Raw genomic sequence first — 21,417 nt, forward strand, 5'->3', positions numbered from 1 at the left:
GTCTCAAGGAATCCTCATGAATCATCTCACCGAAGGGGCGGTAGGGAGCGGTACCAAAAGTGGGTGGAAAATTGAATGCGTTTTTCAAGGGTGTCCGTTCGGGTTCGGGTCGTAAATTATGATACCACTCTCGTAATGCCAGACTCCCTTACGCAAGGGCTATCCTCTCATCCCGCAACTATGGTCTTGGTCCTACCCTTGGTCCTTGGTCCGAAGAATGGTGAACAGGACAATAAACCAACTGCTCTGACTAACGGAAACGTGACGATGAAATTGTGACGTGGAACATTATTACCGAAAATAGCCTGTTGTCTTGTCGCAATGCAACAAACTAGTCCAGTTTGATATGACATCGGCAGCGTCATCAAGCCCTAAACCTGTCGATAAGAGCCATTTCTCAAAATCGTTACAATGGCTTTCCAGGAGACCTTTAGTGCCTCTCGTGGTATGCGGCCAAATTTTACTGATCTTCAGGAGGCGTTCGATGAAGACATTATAAATGAACGTTCCAAGGATTGTGCTGAGACCGAGTTTGTTTGACTTCTAACTGCCGAGATGTCTTAGGCAATTTTGGGTTTTCTTATCATATATGTTCATACTGAAGTTATAAAACACTCGTCTTGTCAAGAATTTGGACAGCGATTGTCGAAAGAATGTTTGATTCATTGCCGATCGACGCACCACTAAGCGGTGCGCTAGTCTATTGGTTTCACATCGTTTGATAGCTAATCTGTGATTGACACTGCGCCAAAACGAAGCTCTCCTCCGCAATAGATTAGATAAACCGTTTATCGTGTGACTTCGTGCGTGATTTGCTATCGTGCTCGGTACTTCCCGAAGGCACAAATGCAGTGTAGCATATTTGGACACGGAACTGATCTTGTTCCGATTTGTGCCGTAAAGTATAGCTGAAAGCGATGAGTACAGACCAATTGGTAAACAGATTTGTTAAGAGCTTCGAAGTAATCCAACCTGGCCGGTCGACATCGTGCTATACGTTTTAAAAATTTAAAATCAGACGGATCTTTTAACGGACGTTGCAGATCTTTTAATAGAGAAGCGCCTTCGCGGTCTGAGGAGCTGAATTAAATGATTCTGTTTACTGTTCAGACCTAAATCGTTAGGTAAAGCTTCTCGCCATGAAGTAAGAATAATGTTGACGCCTAATTCGAATCCAGTTATAAATCCTTTTTACCTTCATTATTCATTACTCGCCATATCTAGGATTGTCTATTGCTGTTTCACTTTTAGTGCTACGCATTCGTCATGAAGCACTGTTACGTAACCTGTACGGATTCTTTACTTTCGTAGCTTAAACTAACCTTGACTGTCCCTTGATTTGGTGCAGCGTACAACATGTAAGCCATTACTGTTACATGACTTCATAGCGCCCATTAAGGGCTCTCGGAAGGGAGAAAACGACTCCTTTGACATTCATTCTCGTGGCTCACACAACTCATGATCCGTTGAATCGGTAATGCGAGTCTAGAGCAATCCGGTTATTTCCCATTCATGCCTGCCTGTTCTTGTGCGCGCCTTCGCTGTCTCGATCAAGGTGGGTCACTTCACATGTACTGGCGATGTGAAGACTTACAACGGCCACACCGATGATGATCGACGAGCGGTGTTAATTAAACTCTCATCCGATCGGCGTCACGAAGAAGCGTGGCACCAACGGATTGAAAATAGTCTCGTGAAACGGGAAGGATCACCGGGGTCGTCCAATCGGTCCAACTCTAGAACCGAGAAGATACAATGTATCGATTGAACGATACAATGTGAAATGGGATGCTACAGTCGTTCAAAATTAAATAAGGACCATATTAGATACCGGATAATTTAAAGGATTAAATAAGGACGATAAGCAGTAAAGCCGATCTTTAGCTACCGATCGTTTCATGGGTTCTGTGACCTAGTTTTTCGATTTCAAGTATGGCCCAGAATATCCGATCCGACCCGGCGGCTAATGTACGTGGTTTGTGTATAACCACGGGCCACGGTGCTGCACAATCGATTATACAATGGCTTATAATTTATGGATAAAAACCCACAAAAACAGGTTCTGTCCACCTATGTCTCCCACGCCTATTCTCTCCTTGAACATCTGCAGCAAGATCACTGGAACGACGACGGCCGTTATAAAAATAAAGCAATCCGCGGAGCGGCAGCAGAAACGGCTTCGGCTCAAAGGTGTAGTGGAAATTAATTTGGCAACAGTGAAGTTGGTTTGATTTGGAATCCGCGGACGGTGCTCACGCTTCACGTAGGATCAAAAATAAAATCATATTTCACCGGATGTTTCCATTTACTTGCTTTACCGTCAGTGAAGGGCACACAATACTGTCACAATGTATATTCCGAGTGAGGTGAGCATTTTTTACGTTACAACTGGCCAGATCTACACATGAGACACATCTTGGCTCAAAATGATACCACCATTACCGACTCTTCGGAGGCATGAAATACATCTTTCTTCATTCTTATCTGCAGTTGCACTGGCCCGGCTGTTTATCGATCGCTTACTGTGCCAGAAGCAACCAGTTTCTACCGGCATTCGGGACTAGCACCGAGGTCCTTGGCTGCCGGCTACCGAGCGGCCGTGTTCTGCGATCCTCCCGGCCTGGTTTTGCATATCGAACAATCCTCACGCACTTTGTGTAATCCCGGACCCTGACTGTCCGATGTCAAGTGAGCGACTGCAGCGGGAGTTGCCACCGGTATCCTTTGGATGCAACCAGCTGAAACCGGAATGGAACTAGTTCCCGCCAACAGGGGTACGACCGGTGACCGGTGGGCTGTCGGTAAGCCTTACCGGCTCTCGTTCCGGTTACCTGGTTATGAAATGAAAGATCTGGGAGTATCTGTGTTGCGTGAGTGTTGTTGTTGATTTGTACGATCGTGTTGATGTACCCACCGAAAGGTGGGCTACGGTATGTTGCGGGCAATGTTGGGCTTCCCCAGGCATCAAAACAAAAGCCAACCGCAAAAGTTCCACTCCAAAACTGGTTTGTTAAATTGTTTTGATGATTTTTGGTTTTCGGTTTTTTGTTCGTCTTTCGGGGCGAGTTATAATTTCGTCTCGTTCCGAGAAATAGTTTGGCCCTGGCCTCCGGAGCGGTGCGCATGAAGGACGCGCACGTTTCCAGCTGGGCCCTTCTACGTAGACCTGTTTTTATTTTTTTGGTAGCGATGCGTGCAGCGTTCGATAAAGGCCAACGGATTCGACGCCCGAAAGGGCACAACGGGGCAGACACCGCGGTGAATGGGCTCCCATTTATGGTCTCCGGACAACGAAACCGAAACGCTACAATCCGGATTAGCTGCCCTCGGATACACAGAATTTGAGAGATGCGTGTTTGCCAAAAACAATTCTAGCACAAAGTTCGGACCAGAAGAAGTTTACACAACTTGGAAAATCGCAATGAAAATCACGGGCTGGTCTCAGCGTCGGGCTCCTCCGGGCGTCGTTATCTTTCATTTGTCCGCACTATCAGTACTAACCCTTTCAGGCCGGTACGGTCCATGGCGTCACCATTATCTGAGCGTTCTGTACAAAATTCCTCAGAGGTAGCTCTGTACAATGAAATGTGACAAATCCAACCCCGATTTGCTGAGCGCATGTAAATATCGGCCTCAGGCAGGGCGCCTTTTTCGGTGCCGCACTGTACATCTTCAGCACACGGTTAAACGGCCACAAATATTGACACCTCGAACAGGCCCCCCTCCAAGGGCCTCCTATTGTGCGTGGCTCGCTGCGCGGGCGCCGGTTTCGATTGCGTTTGTGGTCGGCCACCACGCCAAAGACACAGCTGTGAAGCTCGCGCGTGAAGGGAGGGGCGCAGAGGAGCGTCTGCGTCACCAGCAGCCATTCGTTCGGAGCAACCCGTACGCGGCCTCGTGTGACTACTATCATTCCGCCGTTTCGCTCGCGCAATCCGATCACTCGGCCACCGCGCGAGCCATCGACGGAGCGCCAAGCTTCGCCCGATGTCAGTTGCTTCTCGCTTGCCCACGTGTGCGTACGCAGCGAGGCGGCTTTCCGTACGGCCTGGAAGATCCCCTAGTGCCCTCTGTCCGGTGCTGTGTTAGTGCGTGCTTTAGTGCGGCGAGTAATTTCCCTGCTCCCCAAGAAATAAGTTTCCAACTAGCTAGTAGACCAACGTGTGCGCTCGACTTTGATCGAAACCGATCGCCGAGCGAAATAACGGATCACTGGCAGTGGAGTGGCCGACTGTGTACGATTGTTGATGAATCGCGCGAACAGAAGTATAGAAGTATTTATTTAATTTAAAGTTCAACTTTAACCCGCGCGAGTGAAACGCCATCAGGCAGAAGTGGTCGGACGCGTACGTTTGTTGCCGCAGATCCGCTGGAGCCAAGTGGAGTGTAGCGAAGTCTGTGAAAAAGCCCCATCATGTCCACCAACATGTCGGAACGGAAGCGATCCAGCCAGCCGCGGATCATAAAGACGTACGAGTTTCCGACGATGCCGGAAAAGCAATCGCTCGGCCAGTTTCTCTACGACACCAAAAGTGGGCGCGTGATGGGCCGGACGGCCAAAAGTTGGGGTAAGTGCGGTGGTTCGAATCCTTTTGGCGGTCCCGAATTCGAATTCCTTTTCTGAAGAATCGCTTCGCCGCTACAAACTCGAGTGCTCCAGTTACCTCTGGGCTTGTTAGTAGCAAGTAGCGGTGCTCATAGTATAGTCGCCATCATCTCGCCGATAACGCGTTATCAGGGGCCTGGGGCAGGATTTTAGGAGCATAGAGTGCCTGTGCCACCCGTCATCACCGTGCCCGGTGCCGATAAGAAGGGAAAGAAATGTTCCAAGGTCTGACGTCTCACAAACACACTGGTATGAAGTTTTCGGATTCTGAGCCCCACAGCTGTTGTGTAGGGAGCGCCCGTTCGAAGAAATGTCATCCGAAGCCTGCAGTCATTTAGGGGGTCATCCTTGCTGATAAAATGTATCCATGTCACGGAGAAAGTGTCTCTGGCAGGCTCCACGTAGACTGCAATCCGAAAGCCCGGATGTTCGTTTGCGTGTAGCTAATCACTAAGTAGTAGAAAGAATGAAAAATTACTCGCGATCACTATCATCGCCGATCAGATGGCGTGCATGGCATGTGGCTAGCTAATTGCACGACAGAAAACCGGAAACTTTGCACTGCTGGGTTCTTTCAGTACGAGCGGCTGGAACTGAGGAACCATCATCACGAGCTGTTATTTGTTGCCCAAGGTTCGATCCTCGCCCGGATCGGCTAGCAGGGAAAGTACAATGTTTGCCAAATTGTAATGCTGTTAATACTACACATAAAAATTCCCAACTTTTTCATCGATTACTCACCGGTCCAAGACCACGACATATTGGGGCTCCAAATGTGGTCATCGTTTCGCAATAAATCATTGTCAAAATTAGTGGTGAACCGTTAATTGAACGCCACCATCACAACAGGTTGATTATCGATCTTCTAGTAATTTCAACTGGACCGAAGGTGGTCCAAACCGGCCCTTTAAAGAGGACTGGTTTTTGTCCGATCCTTCCGAATTGTTATTTTTCTAAAATCTGCCCAGGTGGTAGGAAGGAGCACAAAATGTTATCGAAAGACTAAGGCATCGGCCGTAATGAATGGCTCTAATTTACGCACCGCTTCGGAGAAGCTCGAACCGGATAAATCCGGCCAGGACGATAGGGGTGTTGTGAATTCGCCATACGCTCCGTTATCGCGGTCCCCTTTTTTCTGTATCCATATGGGAGTTTTCAGAATTTTTAGCTCAGTTTTTAGCGCTTGTCGTGCTCTCGAATTTGCATGCTGTTTGCTTTGCCAAAGCCGTATGTAAAGCAGAGGACACAAAACATTGGACACTCCATTAAATGTCTCATATGCCCATTTTATCAGTCCTCGGCCATGCTGCTTCGGGTATCGCTCTCAGTGATCGTGTGCGCTCAAGCACTTGGCACGCGTGCCACAATTGCCGGGAGATGCTGCAGTATTGAGAAAGGAACTCTGGAGTCTCCGAACAAATTGCGTCTTCACCGACACCCCCAAAGCCGTCTTCCAAAACTGGCCGAACTGCAGTCGAATCACGGGTTGAAGTTTTAAAAATAAAAAGTTCTCCAACGGGCCGTCGGCCGACCGGGACGCTATAATTTACGGCGTCCAACAGGTGGCTTGATTCAAGCACCCGCTGCCATTAGCCGCTGGTCTGGTCTGGGTGCGTTGGTGGGTGGTTCAGTCCTCGGCCGCCAAGAACTTCGAGGGCCAACTGTTGATATCGGTGGCCGGCGAGGGAACACCCAAACCGAAGGTCAGTAAACAGCAGAAATGGGTCAATGTACGATTCCGCGAAGTAGGGTGCAACCGGTTTCCTACAGTGACGGGAATTAGTGTATGTCAGCTGGGTTTATTATCGATAAATCCACTAATTAGTCCGTTAGTTTAATCATTTCTGCATCTGCGATTGGTGGGAACCATCACTTGAAGTGGATGCACTTGTTAGGGTTCGAATTGACGCCATACGCCTTATGGACTATGAATGGATCGCCTTATGGCCCTATGAATCGGATGAACCACGGACGAGGCTTTAATGTTTTTGAACAACGAATTCCTTTCCATAGGAGACTGTGGACCACACGAAGGTCAATCCGACGTGTGGCGATCATGAATCCTTGACCTGGCGATTTCTCGATTCTCTTCATCTCGGTCGGTTCGGTCTGGTTGCGTCTTAATTTTCACTTCCTTACCACTCGCGAAACGACGCCGCTTATCGCTTCGACGCCTGCCATCGCTCGATGAATCACCCGATGGCAGTTCCAACAGGAAGATGATGGGTATCCGCTCTCTGGCAGAACCGTTGCATGATGATACCTATCTTGATGCCACTTAATTTCGGACCGCGCTAGGCCACTCGGACACTTTGTGCCCGGTTGCTACTGTTGCCTAATTAGCGGACACAGCAGGGTTGTCGCCGGCCAACAGAGTCTACTGTTTGCCAAATGATAAAAAATATGTCTACCACTTGCAAGTGTCTGACCAGACTGCTGGAATGCTGATAATGGATCCAGAAGAGGAGCAGGGAAGATGTTCATTCTCCGAATTTATCTCACAGGATAAAGATCCTTGAACTGGATGAGTAGGAACGCGGTCTTTTGGTGTTGTCGTATGCAGAAGAGATAAAAATTGAGGCATTTTCTGAGCAAAACTAGCTCGTTTACGTTCATGTTCTCTAGATGCTCTAGATCATGTTCTCTTTTGATTGAATTCTGCCGAGGCGAGTTTCGACTGCCACGAGCTGTTGGCGTCCTGCACGAAGAAGCCCACCGGCCGGGGATTTCAGCGCTCTATTTGCTTTCCTGGCTGGAGCGCTGTTTATCGAGCCCGGCCACGTTTCCCCGTAAATTATTGGCAGAGAAAGGAGGAGACGCGAAGTGCAGCAACACCCAGTTAGCAACCTCCATAAAGCGAGTCCATAAAAATGCTCCATCCGAGCGTCAAATATTTTTATGAACAATTTGAACGTCCATCGACCCGTCAAATGGTTTGTCAACTTTGTTTGGTTTGCTAACTCAATTCACACACTTCGCTATCTCTCCCTGGTTTGGTCTGATTCAAACATCGGTCGATAGTTCAGTCGCTGGGTTGAGCATCAGATTCAAAAGGGAAGCCAGCACGGCCATTAGGGAAGCAATTTGAGCGAACACTACCGCCCACCAGAGTTATCTACGATATCCGGAGGTGCTATAATTACGCTCAATATATGTGCGCAGTACGCCACTTGATCGATCGGACAATATTGGACCCGTTGCCGGCGCACACTCTCGACTTCATCTGCATATAAACTGAAATGCACATCTCGGCACCTCGGCACCTCGATCGGTGGCGTAGGTGTTAAACTGCCTGCCCTTAATTGCAGCACTGACCTCTGTCCTCATCGAAGCGCCCGCCGCAGGAATGTCGTTGCAACAGCGGACCGTAGGAGAGGACTAAGCGAACCGAGTCATAACATCTCGCAGTGAGCAAACCACAAACAACAGAGCGTGTCGGAACCAACTGCCTTTTACAATTAATTTTAATACCGTTTCTGCTCCGATTCAAGCCGAGTAATGTAAATAGTCCCGAGCGCAAGTGACCGTTCAAGCAGGGAAAGCAGCTTTTTTCCCGCGCACACCGGCAACGGAACTAAATTTAATCATCCGGATTTGAACGTCGCCGACTCGCCAGGACCGTAGTCAGCGGTTTGATACTGTGTTGTGGGGACTGCACCGAACCGGATGGGACAGGTTTTCGGTTTCTAAATATACAACCGACCGGCAGGTCGGTGGCCCAACCCACTGTCTAATGTCTAACTGGCTAATCGGCCAAGTGTTTGGCCATCGTCACTCGGCTGCCAAAGCCTGCGACAGATCGATGGGAAGCGATCCGTGGGATTATCTCTCTATCAAAAAATATTCGGGGTCACATGGCTTTCTCCGGCCCGTTGACACATGGCATGCCGGCCGATACAGTGGTTGATATAATTTTAAACCAACTAAGTTGATATAATTCCAACTAAGTGCGTAGAGATTTAGTTTTATCACTCGCCCAGGGCACACTGCAACGGTAATCGGGGCACACCTTGGTGACCTGATAAGATGTGAGCATCGTCGTCGTGATTGCATCGCAAACACCCCGCTGGTAGATAGATATTTACACCAAACCGAAGGCCCAGGACGGCGCATGACGAAGTGCTTAAATTATAGTCCATCAGATAACGAGGCTAATTGTTAATGCAACTGCACACACCGTGAATGTGCGAATAATTCTGGGCTATTTTAATACACATTTACTGCCACCGCTAACAGTTACCATCGCTATGTAATTTTCGTTGCAAATACCGGCCACTCACCGTCACTCACCTAGCACTTATCGGAACAATCCGCAAGGCACCGCAATCAGGGCTATGAAAATAGATAACTCGGGAGTCGCTGAATGTTTGCTGTCCGATAGCTAATTTTTTTCCCCATTTCTTACTGTTGGCAGGTCAACTGTTGCTGTTTTATACCATTTTCTACATCGTCCTGGCGGCGCTGTATGCCATCTGTATGCAGGGTCTGCTCGTCACACTGAACCACCAGTACCCGCGGTGGCAACTGGACGAGTCTCGCATCGGCACCAATCCCGGAGTCACCTTCCGGCCTCGTGCTGGTGGCATGGAGGGCACGTCGGAGATTCAGTACGTGGCGGCAAACAAAACCGATGTTTCCGTCTGGGTCGATCTGATCAACGAATTCCTAGAACGTAAGCACACACGGCCAATATCTTGAGCGGATTGGTCTGGACTGTTAACCATCCCGCACCTCTTGTAGCGTACACCGATCGGACGAAGCTGCCGCCCGGCACCAACCAGGTCATCTGTGACTTTGTCACCAACCCGCCCCGGAAAGGAGTGTGCGCGTTTGACGTGAGCAAGCTAGGACCTTGCACGGCGGAGGCCGGATTCGGGTACAATCGTTCCGCTCCGTGCTTCTTCGTCAAGCTAAACAAGGTATCGGGGGGTTTTGAAACACATTCAATAGTATTCCGCTTTGGCCTTTCCAATAACCGTTCCAATCCACGGCGCAGATTTACAACTGGGAGCCAGACTACTACGACAACGTCGAGGATCTCCCAGCGGATATGCCCGACGATCTCGTGGAGTACATTAAATCGCTGAAGGAGGTCGAACGCAAGCAGATCTGGATATCGTGTTCGGAGGACACCAAGAGCGAAGAAAAGCTTCTCGGTCCGATCGAGTACTTCCCGAGCCGAGGACTACCTGCCTACTACTACCCGTACCTGAACCTCGAAGGATACCTTAGTCCGCTCGTGGCAGTTCAACTTGCCAGACCGCAACGTAAGTACTGCGAGAGATAATTTTAAATTTAAAATTATGCGGACACCTCTCTCTCATCGTACGTTTCGTTTGCAGCCAAATCGATAATCAACATCGAGTGTCGCGCCTGGGCAAAGAACATTATCTACAACGGTGGAACTCGCAACCGTCTAGGATCATTCGTAGTGACCATGCGCATCGATTAGATGCTGCTGTCCAGCCGTTTTGTGTGGCGAGCAAACGTGATCGGGCTCCGCCGGTGCAGCAGGCAGCGCAACGGGAACCAGCGCTTCGAGGATAGTCAAGCCGATAGTTTCATGACCTGCCGAACGACGATGTTACTTAAAACGCGAAGGAGATTTACGAGGTGCTTAGGAAAATAATGTAAAATAAAGTATTTACGTTGAGTTTTCCGGTTTTGGCCGCGTTTGCGATACGCTTTTACAAAGCGGCGCGTTCGACAACGACGATAAGCTAATCACAACCGTACGTTTGAATTTTTGAAATTTAACTCTTGGTCAGAATCTAACTGTCTTTCGAACCTGCCTTTGAATTTTCGAAATTCGAAATGCTTTCGAAAATTTATTTTCATCTGCATGAAATATTTCAAGCGCGTAGGGACGTTTCGAAAAATAACCGTTTTGCGTTCACGTGCTTCGGAGCAGTTGTTTTACGATTTTAACGTAGCAAGCGCATTCCAAGAGATCAACGATTGGAGTTCTACGGAGTGATAAAGTAGTTATTAAAGGAATCGACGGAAAGGTTAGGAAAATTTGAAATTGTTACAGCTGTTAGTAGTGTGTAGATTAGGAGGACTTAGGTAAGTTTAAAGGTACAATAAAATTGACAGTTTCACTGTTTACTCGAAGCTCGCAGCCCATTTGGGGTTTGGTTTCAACATTCGATTGAGTAGCACAAAAAAGTCACGTGGTGGTTGAGTTTTATTAGTTTCTTTGTTTGTTACTTTTCTTTGAGATTCTGACAGGCGAAATCTAACGTACGGAGAACGTAGAAAATGTGTATCTTGCGAACGTCGAAGCGTCGTTCTTTCTACTTTTTGAAACTCCGGGTCCGGGTCCGGAATTTTCTGCGATAGCTATCTGCTTCACTTTCAATATATTTTATGAACTAGATAACGGTTTTTGTTATTTCTTTTTTCCTTTTGTATCACGATGCGTTAAACTTTACCAACGATTCATCGGCCACCGCTTATCCAAGACAATCAATCGGTCTTAGTGTTGATCCTCCTTCACCGTAATGCAACATCCTCTTCACAAGCTTGTGGTCATAACTAGTCGGTCGCTTCGCAGCGAAAGTACACTTCCTCACCCTTGGTTAAGACTATTTAAAGCATTGCTCATATCGATTAGTTTAACGATCTCTCGATCCCTGGGCAGCGCCGGCATGAACAACATTGATTGCAGCATGGCCGCCCCGTTCGATGGTCGTTCGGCTTCACTCTCACTGCCCTTCGGTTTATTGTCGCATCGAATTAATCACACTCTTTATTACTTTTACGGCCCCTAGTATAACACGATTGCTTGTAGGATGGATTTGACCGCTGCGTTTTAGTTTCAAGATCCTATCGTTTGGAGTTGAATATTTGTCCTCTATTGCTTTCGTAGCTGTCCTATATAACTCGTGGACCATCGGTCCTCACTGTGCGAATCGAATTTAGAAAGAAAAGTGCAACTGCGAGGAATGATCGTATCATGTAAAGTGATGCTCGTCGGCAATGGGTGCTTCTTGCCCGCCTTTTTTCCGTCCCACAGAACTCTAACTTTGCCCCAATTTCTTAGTTCTCTACCTCTTCAGATCTAGTGGACATCACAAAATCGTTATCACAAAATACTATCTGGTTTCGTTGCGTCGCGCTACGGTGCGTTGTGGCTACCATTATCACTGCTTGTGCATGCCGCTAGCTGCCCGACGGACTGGACCCTAGTTCTCCCGCCACGGATCCGTCTCTCGATACATACGGTCGACGTTCTCCTGGAGAAGTTTCTGTTGCTCTGTGGAAAAACGGCAGGTAAAATCCTTTGACCGCCATGTGAGAAAAATGCAGTTACGGTACCTGTCGAAAGATTGGCGATAACCGCCTGTTTGATGAGAAATTCGTTGCACAGGTCACGTGACAAGCCGAATGCGTGCATGTTGCAGGTGAAACTTCTGTGAAAAGAGGAAAAATACGCCAGATGAACTCCGGGGGTTTGTGCAATGGGAATCCAGCGGTTCCGTACCCCAGCTGGCCGAAGCTCAGGTTCTGGTGGTAGTGTTTGTCCTCCTGCAGCTCGGCCGGATCGGTCCGATCGCAGGCACTGGTCGACGAGGAACGTTCCATTTCTGGCACGGTCAGGGTCAGGATACCCAGCGGCCCCTCCTCAGCAGCACCGGTGGACGGATCGATCACAACGGGAGCCTTCGGTTTCGCCGGGACATGCTTCGTCGGTGGCACCGGTCGGTGCTTGCGCTCCGTTTGGAGTGCATCGAAGAAGGCCGCATTCCAGAACCGAAGCGTTTGCCAGATCGGCTGATCGCGCAGATAGGTGTACAGATACTCCCGATACGGGTCACAGCCCGGGACATCGACTGCGGTTAAGGGGAGATAGGGACACCCATTAACACACACCTGTACAGCGGATTGAGAACGGAGAACTCACTGTCATGGTAGAAGGTAAAGCACATGTTCATAAGAGTTTTGGCCGGAGAGTAGTCCTCGCTTTCCGCACACTCGAACAGCACGATGGCAAAGTACTGGATCAGCGAGTAGAACGTCGACTCGTCGACGCGCTTCGTTTTGGCTCGTTGCGCGTTCACCAGACGGGAAAACCACAGCCGACCGGTTTCCGTCTGCGAAGGAAGTGGGACACATTATTGTGCGGATTCTGAGAGATATTCTGAGAGGCTACCAGAATTCCGTGACTATCGATTGAATTGTTTTATCATTTTCTTCACCCCGCAAGGGAGGATTTTTTTCCTCTCGAAGACAAATCGATTTGCCATGCCTTCGACGCACGGGAATGCTGCGTGGAATGCCGTCCACTTACCCGTGCGTACTGCCCAAAGTCCGACTTCAGCTGCAGCGTAACGCTTCCGCTGTCGTGGAAGAGAATTCGCACGAAGCGCTTCATAAAGTCCAGCACGGCCTCTTCCGACTGGCTGTCGAGGCTGATGGACGATGCCCACGATGGCACCGAGTTCTCCGACTCGGACCGGATCCACATCTTCAGCTCGGACGACTCCAGGGTGCCGCTGAAAGCGCACGACTCGTTGTCACTTGTTGAAGCGCTGCTCGGAATGCCTGCGAGAGCGAAAACGCAAGAGCTAGAGCGAGAGCGAAAAGCGCACCGGAATGCGTGTACGCACCCAACGGAGGATCCACCCGGCCACCCAGACAGGCGAAGTCCCGCGCCGGGTGTGCTTCCGGTGTGTGGACGCTGGCTGCCGGTCTTGCCTCGCCTGCCAGCTCTTCGGCTAGTCGAGGTCCACCGCCGCCACCGGACGGTTGAGGCGAACGGGACTCGAGCGAGTACGAGTTGTTGCTGTAGTTGCTGTGGCTGAAGTCGGCACTGATACTGTGCGAAGGAGCTCGCTCTGCACGTTCCGCGTTGTTGGTGGTCCCCGCCGCCGCTACCGCCACCGCCGTTTGCTTTGGCACCGGCTGTGGAGGTGTACTCTGCTGCGGCAGCACTACGGTCGAGAAGCATATTTTGCTCGCATTAAATTCAATCAACTACCACCACTGACTGCGGGCTGCAGGATTCCAGTTCATCCCGATACGTACGGTGCGAAAAGGCAGGATTCCGGTAGCGACCAGATAGCACCTCCTCGTGGGCCCGTCGTTCCTTCGCCCGACGCAGCTCGTAATCGATCTGCTGTTCGCCGCGGCCATCGTCTGCAACGAGCCCCCGGGGGCAAGGTTGGCATTCGGTTAGTTATGTAAATTTTAATGAACCGAGTAAAGAAAACGGAAAAACGACGAACAGATACCACACGACACTACGGAACTACTGCCATCGGGGACGGCATACCGACCGGGATGCTTCGTGTTGGACGACTCGTACTTCCGGCGCAGCATATCGTCCACCTTTATCTGGTTGCGGTTGGCGGTCGTTTCGGTGTCGGAAGACGACGACAGGCTGAGAGCAGCATCGATCTGGGGGAGAAAAAGATCAAAAAGAATTTACTCTCTGGAATGCGAACTCCAAGCTCGAGTGCATTTATGAGGTGCATTATGCATAAGTGATGCAGGCCGCAACGCCCGGCACAGGCATCGGTCCAAGTGACATATGATGGTTGGCTTCCGTAATTATGCAAAATCTTGGGCAGGCGTAATGAAATTTATTTAAGCACTTGGAATCAAAGATAAGCTTTCTTCAATTACACCAACCAAGAGACTTTAACAGATTAAAACTTTGCGAAGATTGTTTAATTTTTTTAAATTTGTGACTCACAATAATGCGGTTCCTTAAATCGCCATACACTCCTATTAAAAAAATATAGATCATTGATGTACACTCTAATTGTTACTATTGTTATTAACGTAACTTTTGTTGATTATTGCTGATGCAACGTTGAGTGTTTGGGAGACTACAAAATTCCACTAAAAAGAACTAACAATTTTAGAAAAAGGAAACACAATCGCTATATTTGATTTATTTTGTTGATTCATTGATTATCCACCTTATATTCGTCGCGGTATGTTTTTGTTAAGTTTTTTTAGGAAGACAATTTTGAATTTGAGTTATGCAAAACTAATTGTCATCGTTGGTTGATTTCAACCCTTTTTTTGGTTTATTATAAATCATACTCAACGACTGCTACAAGCAAAACCTTATGCAATGCTTAATCTCAGTGCTTTGGTTTGAAAATGACTGGTTTGGAAACGAATAACTCAATTAGAGAGCAAAAGACTTTCTTTAGACCCTGAAGTGGGTGCTGATTTTGTTTACATCATCCGCTGGAGGTCCCCTGTTGTCGATAATCATCATCACCGATCTTTCATTCCCATGCTACCCACCGAAGAGAATCAATTTCGCTCAAGGACGGCACCGGGAACCCTTGAATGCTTTCAATTGAAAATCAATCACAGAATGGAGAAGACCATTTACCGCCCCGTACAACGTGGCCTGAATGGTATCGTTTCTCCTGATGTCCTGGAGACCTACCCGGTGCCTATAGTTTGCCGCTGTAGTCCCTTTTATGTTGGCTGGGACGTACGAATGAGCGCCAGATTCGTGTCCTTCTGCCGTATCGGTCGTAAGGGTCACTTCAAACCTCACGTCGTTGACCTAGTTTTAGGGGAAGTAACTTTAAAAATAAAACCAATCCAAAACGCTCCGCTCAAGCAGGGGCTATGCTTTGAAGTATCCGTTCGCACGGCATTGGAATAACATAGGTTGTGGATTTCATTCCGAGGATTGAAAGTGGCTCTCGGAAAATTCTTTAGAGCATTCGATTCGATTGTTCGCCATGCAAAGAGTGAACACCATGCTCACCAGCATGGGTTTGTCCAGTGAAGTAAGAAAAAATCAGAGTGACCACTCAAACCACCAAGCGCACAGGTGGCTTTCACTGGCTTCTGTATTGACCCGAGTGCGAGTGATAAATTATTCACCTCACTAATTGAAGTTACAAGTTGAGGCCAAAGCTTGCTAGTAATCTTTTAAGGACGGAAACATGGTTGACGTATGTAGCATACATTTTTCATTCAGCCTACGAAGCGGTTAACCTGGCTTATCGACCACTGGCAAGAGCTTACGAATGGAGGAAAACGGTACATAAAGTCATCATCACCATCCTCATCGTCATCACTATCAAGGCCGAGGAGGTGAGAAGCAAGAATAAGTATCCATTTTACTTAATTTCATCACGATAGTGATTCGGTTATTTTATGGGCACCTGCAACCTGCAGGTCACCGGTTTTTTCCGTATCGGTCGGGATGGTCGCAAAGTTTTAAGGTCACATCCGGGCGAGTGAAAATCTTCTCACCTTGAGGCCGAAAAACCACTTATCTCCAACTTAAACAGCCAATTGAGAAGCTCGCCTTCACTATCGCCCCACGGCGGTGGCTTCGTTCGCCCGTGCCACTATCATGCCCCGAGAGCCCAAGACAAACTTCCATAAACACCGATCAATATCTTCGAGGAAAGCCAGGCTAAGCCACGGCACGGCCACGCTACTCTGGTTTTCTTCGCCGGCTTTTCCGCACCATAAATTCCGTGCTTTATCCGAGCACAAAAAGCCGATAGCCGGCCGGAACGGTGGAGCACGATAACAAAAGCCAAAAAAGAAACGAGAAGGAAAAGCCGAACCGGTAGAGCCCCCCGTCCCGCCGCCGGTCCACGCTTCATCACCGGTGTTTTCGGCGGTTTTGGCCGTGGCTGCGTACAACCGACCATGCGCCTCCATTAAATTCCAAGCATGGTGACAGAGCGCGTGCGAGGCGGTTGCTCACTTCGTCGAATCGATCTCTTTCGGCACACAACTGCACACCGGGGAATCGCTCCACCGCACCGCAGCCACGGTGCCCCCAGAATGATTGGTGTTTTGTTTAAGCGTCGCATAATTTATGCAACGTTCGCGCCACGCCGGCCAACAATATCGCCGGATCGCCGTGCAGTGTAAGCGATAGGACGATAGGACGTCGGAGCACTGTCCGCAGGCACGTTCGACGCAATGGTACTTCCACAGCCGGGCTCTCGTGCCGCCGGCCATTGCACTCGGTGGAATGGGGAAGCGGGCCATTTTCGTTACCGGTGCGCTAAGCTGTAAACGCCGCGGTGACAATTTGTTTCCACAATTAGCTGCGAATTGAGGTTAAGCGAAATCGGATCCCGCACGTGATAACACTGGAGTGACAGTTGCCGGCCCACACCGATCTGCAGGCCTGCATACTTCAATCCAGAAAACTTACTTCAAAAAATAATTTAATGAATATGAAAATGGGTTTGCATTTCCGTCTATTATAGTTGATGGATTATGTCAGAATTTATTTTTATCCTTGACAGAATTAGTATGAAAAATATTTATTACCATCGTATCCCGCATCGTGAATGTCAACTCATCTACCGCGGGTCCGAAAAATGAATCAAAATCAGCTGATGGCAGTTTAATGTATTACCTCGAACCCTCATCTATATTCATTTAGGCGACGATCGATAGCCTCCTGTCAGACGAGTAGCGGTACTGTAACAGACCCTCCCCGGAGTGGCATTAAATTTATGCCATCCCTGAAATAATTTGATTTACTCAGAATTGATCGCTTTCGCTGTACCAGTGAAAGGATACAAGAAAAAACGTTGCGAAAGGTAGCGGCAGTAAATCTGGCAAAATCAGTATCCGTAGAGCATTTGACGGAGCTGCGATAGACCTTTCAAAGTGGTACTATTAATTAGCTACTTAACTTGGATAAGTAAGTAGTATAGGGAAAAGAAGGGAAATACAATGTAACAATTCGTAGCATATCCAATCATTGCCAGTAGAAAAATGCATTGCAAGAAATGAAAGATTAAAGTCCAATCGAGCTTACGCTTTCCGGCTCCAAGAAGGCTTGCGTGACCTAAAGAAACGGAACCAGTTCGCAGAGGTACCAAAGCCGCTCGACATTTCTTTCTCCGTAGTCTGGCTGCCAATCAATAACGAGTTTGCTTCGAGTTTCGCCGGCGACCTATGTTTCAACATCTGCTCCCCTTGGATACGTTTCTGGGGTTGTGGTTCGTCTTAACCACGAACGAAGGGCCAATGCTGCAAGATCGATTGTTGGCTCCACCTTGGTGAGTGAGGTGAGTCAAATCATCAGGTTTCTCGGGCACTGCCGATAGGCAAATCCGTCCGTGAAAAACCACGTTCGGTAGCGTCAGCCGTGTGGCTAGCTCATTTGTTTGCGTCTACGAGTTGCGGAAGGTTCATCTTTCCGCGTTGAGGTTGATTTTTCACATTTCGTGGTCCGATTAGATTTCATTACAAATTGATTTGCCGCCAGAATTGATTTGAGGTGGAAAAGTGTCCTATGAACCAACCAACCATAAAATATTACTATTCGTACGCTCATGTAACGGGGAACTTGTGTTTGACTTGATGATAAATAATTCATGGTTGAGCGATGCAGAAAACCTGTTACAGTTGTCATTTGGTTCGATTTTCTGCATTCAATCGCACTGAACTGATCGGCATGAATGATTATGGCAATAAAGTTGTTTTTCCCTTCTATTGTTTTTTGTGGCTGATTGTAAAATTGCAATGGCAATGGCAAAAAACCACATTTAGGAGAAAGAATGTTGTGGTTTGTTAATTAAAAGTGAAACTAATACTAACGACAACACTAAAATTAAATTAAAACGCATTCGGGTGAGGTGAATCAATTTCTCTCGAAAAGTAATTCAAGCCAAGTGTTACCGAAGGAGCGTTTCTGTGTGATGGCGATAAAGTGCTGATAAGTGTTTCGCGAAGTTTGTTCAAAGACGGTAGCGAAACTTGAACACGAAACGCTCCCCAGTGACCTTCTCCCGGCGGAGGTTGATTTTTCACCTTACGACATAACCCTGAACCGAAACTACCGCTGGTGCCCTTAACTATCGGCACGGGTAATGAATGTCGTACAAAAAAGACGAAGACTCGTGAAGGTTTTCGAGGCGTAACGCTAGTAAGTGTTTGAAGGTCGCAGTGAGGTTTAAATAGAACGAAATGAAGAGTCCAAAACCAATAAAAGAAAATTAATTCAAAGAGTTTTAGTTAGATTGTATCATAATTTTTGAGTATCAGGAAAATTTTCCACTGAGTGGTTCCTGCTTAAGTGGAGGCAACTCTTAAACGCAGTTTAAATATTAAAGTGTTGCATTATCATGGTTCGCTATCTCAATACTTTAGGACTCAACGTAAAAATATTTAATAAAAATAATAATAATGATATTATGCTACAATTTTGGAAACGTTTGTTATTTTGTCAGTTATTATTCAAAAGAATTTCAGAGACAAAAAAACGATTTTGTTGACATCAGAAATTGTTTAAAAATTAATAGACCCATTACGTTTAATGCATTAAATCTAGCTATAAACATGAAATAAAAATAGTTTAGCAATTAAGGCAAAAATCAATGACGCCAATCGCTTTCACCGGTGATTGAGTAATCATCGTTCAACGACGTTGAACAGCTGATTCAATTAGTCGCCTGGTTCGCGAAGGTCCGCTCCTTCTTTTGCACCTCCATTGTTCATAAACCGAGCAGACACGTGTTGGATGGGCAAGTGCTCTCTCTTGGTACACTGTCCTCTTACGCTAATTAGTAACACCATCTCCATTGTTTCGCAAATGTCGTAGGTACCGTCGGCAAAAAATCACTGGCGACCTTCATCGTAATCAATCAACGCCACGCTGCATCTCCATCTTCAAGCACTCACTGTATTGAGTTAATGTTCGTCACACTATATTTTGTTTCTAATTTAGTGAATGAAAAAACCCAAATTTCTAGTTCCGAACGGCGGTTCTTCGGCACACAACAAGCGCCCGAAGACCGCTAGACTATTGGAGTCCTTGACTCACCTTGTTCGAAATACCGTTAATAATCTCCGTGCTGTTCCCGAGCACGGACAGAAACTTTGACTTGATGGCACTCGGCGTTCTGCCCATAAACGTTCGCAGCCGAGCAGTGGCCGCATCCCGTGGACTGTCGGTGATGCTATCCGTACGCCGGTCACGGCTGGCACCGTTCGCCACCGGGTTGATGCTCTCGCTTCCAGTTGTTCCGTTGCCCGGAACAGTCGTCATCATCGTGCTGCCGTTGCGTTGTGACCCCAGTCGGCCAGGGGGTTTCGGGAACGTCGAAAGCCCGGTGCTCGCATCCATCGTTAAACTTTATAACTTACGGCGACTACTGACTTACTCCAGTTAATGAAAAAGGACACACACTCAAACAAACACACTCAACTTTGACGGATTCCTATCACCGAACACAAGTAACACAGGCTTCGCAGGCCATTGGTAACCTAACCTCACAGTCACGCATTAGTTTAGGCACGGGAATTAGACAACTTCAACAGTCGCGATGGCCGATGATTGCAGGGAACTATCGAACACCCAGCCCCTTGGGTGTAGGTCCTAGGGACTTGCGCTGTCACACTAGCAGATAGTCGCACCTTGGCACCTCGTGGTCTCGTTGCTCCCATTAGAGGCCAGATGAATTTTGCTTGATTTTTTATTGTCAAACGATGGCATCCGCAACACGTCGTTTTTTGCTCACAGCAGCAGGCCACACAGTGTCAAAGGAAACAGGAACCGCTGCGGGACAGGGGGAGAAGGCCCGCACGCCAGAAACCCGAGGAAACCGATCGGAACCGCATTATGTCACACATCGCTCGCTGGCACACTCGAGGGCGAGGCCACATGCAGGGTATCACCAGTTGAAAGGCGTACTAGGCACACAGTGTAGTGTTTTCACATCGACCACATGGGACCTAAGCAACAGCTTCGACCTATCGGCGGGCCCAGGGACGACGCTGCACATCGAGCGATAGTTACGCGTAATTACTTAACACCAAAACACGCGTCACGACGCATACGCCACGGCACTGCGCGCGTGTAATGTTGACCGACTTTTTTTACATTGCAACCGAAGAAAAAAACTGCGATCGGGGGAGACAGAGAGAGATAGATGGAGAGAGGGAACGCGTAAACGAAGGTCGGTGAGGAAATTAGCACAAACTCCCGCAGTTCGGCCACCAGACATCTACCCTACGGAAAAGCTACGAAACAACTGATCCACTGCGGCGGACCCAACCACGAGCCGGAACGAAGTTCGTCGAAATTTGCAGAGAAAACGTAGAGTTGGGGACACATACCAACAAACACTTATACACACGCAACCCCGTAGTAATGGGGTACCGTATTCGGGAGGCGGGAAGAGTTCGGTTCTTAAAAACCTACCCACTAATTAAATATGAAAAAAGGATATCATAATTAGGTTACAAACAACAATATTCAACATATTATAAGAAACATCCGATAGGCATATTAAAGGAGCAGCATGTTACTAAGGGCAGTCTGTTGCTACTACTAGCTACTAAGGTTATAAAATACGGTTGTTTCCATCACGAGACTAGTTCGATAGAACGTCAAACTTCGTGTTGTATACACACGACTGGTGAATGTGTTGGTTTAGCTACGAAAGTCACAGGGTGTTTCAAATTGACTTGAAAGTGCGGTTGAATTGGCTTTTCTACGTTATTTCACCATCTTTTACTTTCGGTGACACTTTCACCATCGTTTATTTTCTAATTAACCACGAACGATAAACGACAGGAAAAAAATGCTCGTTCCATCGTTTCTCGGAAAAATCAGGCCAAGTGTCAAACGGTGGCGAATGTTGCCGGTTTTCACGCTCGTGTCGGGACCTTCTTCCGACGACGCCACGACGGAAACACGACGCCCGCCCCGGTTGCTGGTGGTCTTCGCGTGTTTGTTTTCATCCGTCAATCAAAAAGGTATCGGGCTGAGGGTTCGACGTTCTACGTCTGTGGTCGTGCGGGCGGACGTGTGATAATGTGTGCGTGGGCGTTTCACTCGGGAC

At 48.0% G+C, this 21,417-nt stretch overlaps 2 protein-coding genes across 2 annotated transcripts; one reads left to right on the forward strand and one right to left on the reverse strand.

Moving 5' to 3' along the window:
* The first annotated feature begins 3,956 nt into the window (after positions 1-3,956).
* On the forward strand, positions 3,957-10,081 carry LOC131211992 (sodium/potassium-transporting ATPase subunit beta-1-like). Its single transcript, XM_058205700.1, has 5 exons — positions 3,957-4,568; positions 9,021-9,278; positions 9,347-9,525; positions 9,603-9,873; positions 9,949-10,081. The coding sequence occupies exons 1-5, from the start codon at positions 4,415-4,417 to the stop codon at positions 10,056-10,058; spliced, it is 972 nt and encodes a 323-aa protein (XP_058061683.1). The 5' UTR covers positions 3,957-4,414; the 3' UTR covers positions 10,059-10,081.
* Positions 10,082-10,788: 707 nt separating this feature from the next.
* LOC131211991 (uncharacterized protein KIAA0513) lies at positions 10,789-20,476 on the reverse strand. Its single transcript, XM_058205699.1, has 9 exons — positions 19,395-20,476; positions 13,888-14,008; positions 13,637-13,747; positions 13,219-13,542; positions 12,900-13,153; positions 12,513-12,702; positions 12,093-12,441; positions 11,927-12,021; positions 10,789-11,864 (listed from the first exon to the last, which is right to left on the reverse strand). Exons 1-9 carry the CDS (start codon positions 19,695-19,697, stop codon positions 11,794-11,796), a joined length of 1,818 nt encoding a protein of 605 aa, XP_058061682.1. The 5' UTR covers positions 19,698-20,476; the 3' UTR covers positions 10,789-11,793.
* Positions 20,477-21,417: the final 941 nt, after the last annotated feature.

The sequence above is a fragment of the Anopheles bellator genome, chromosome 2 (genome assembly GCF_943735745.2).
Source record: "Anopheles bellator chromosome 2, idAnoBellAS_SP24_06.2, whole genome shotgun sequence".
In the NCBI taxonomy this organism is placed as follows: domain Eukaryota; kingdom Metazoa; phylum Arthropoda; class Insecta; order Diptera; family Culicidae; genus Anopheles; species Anopheles bellator.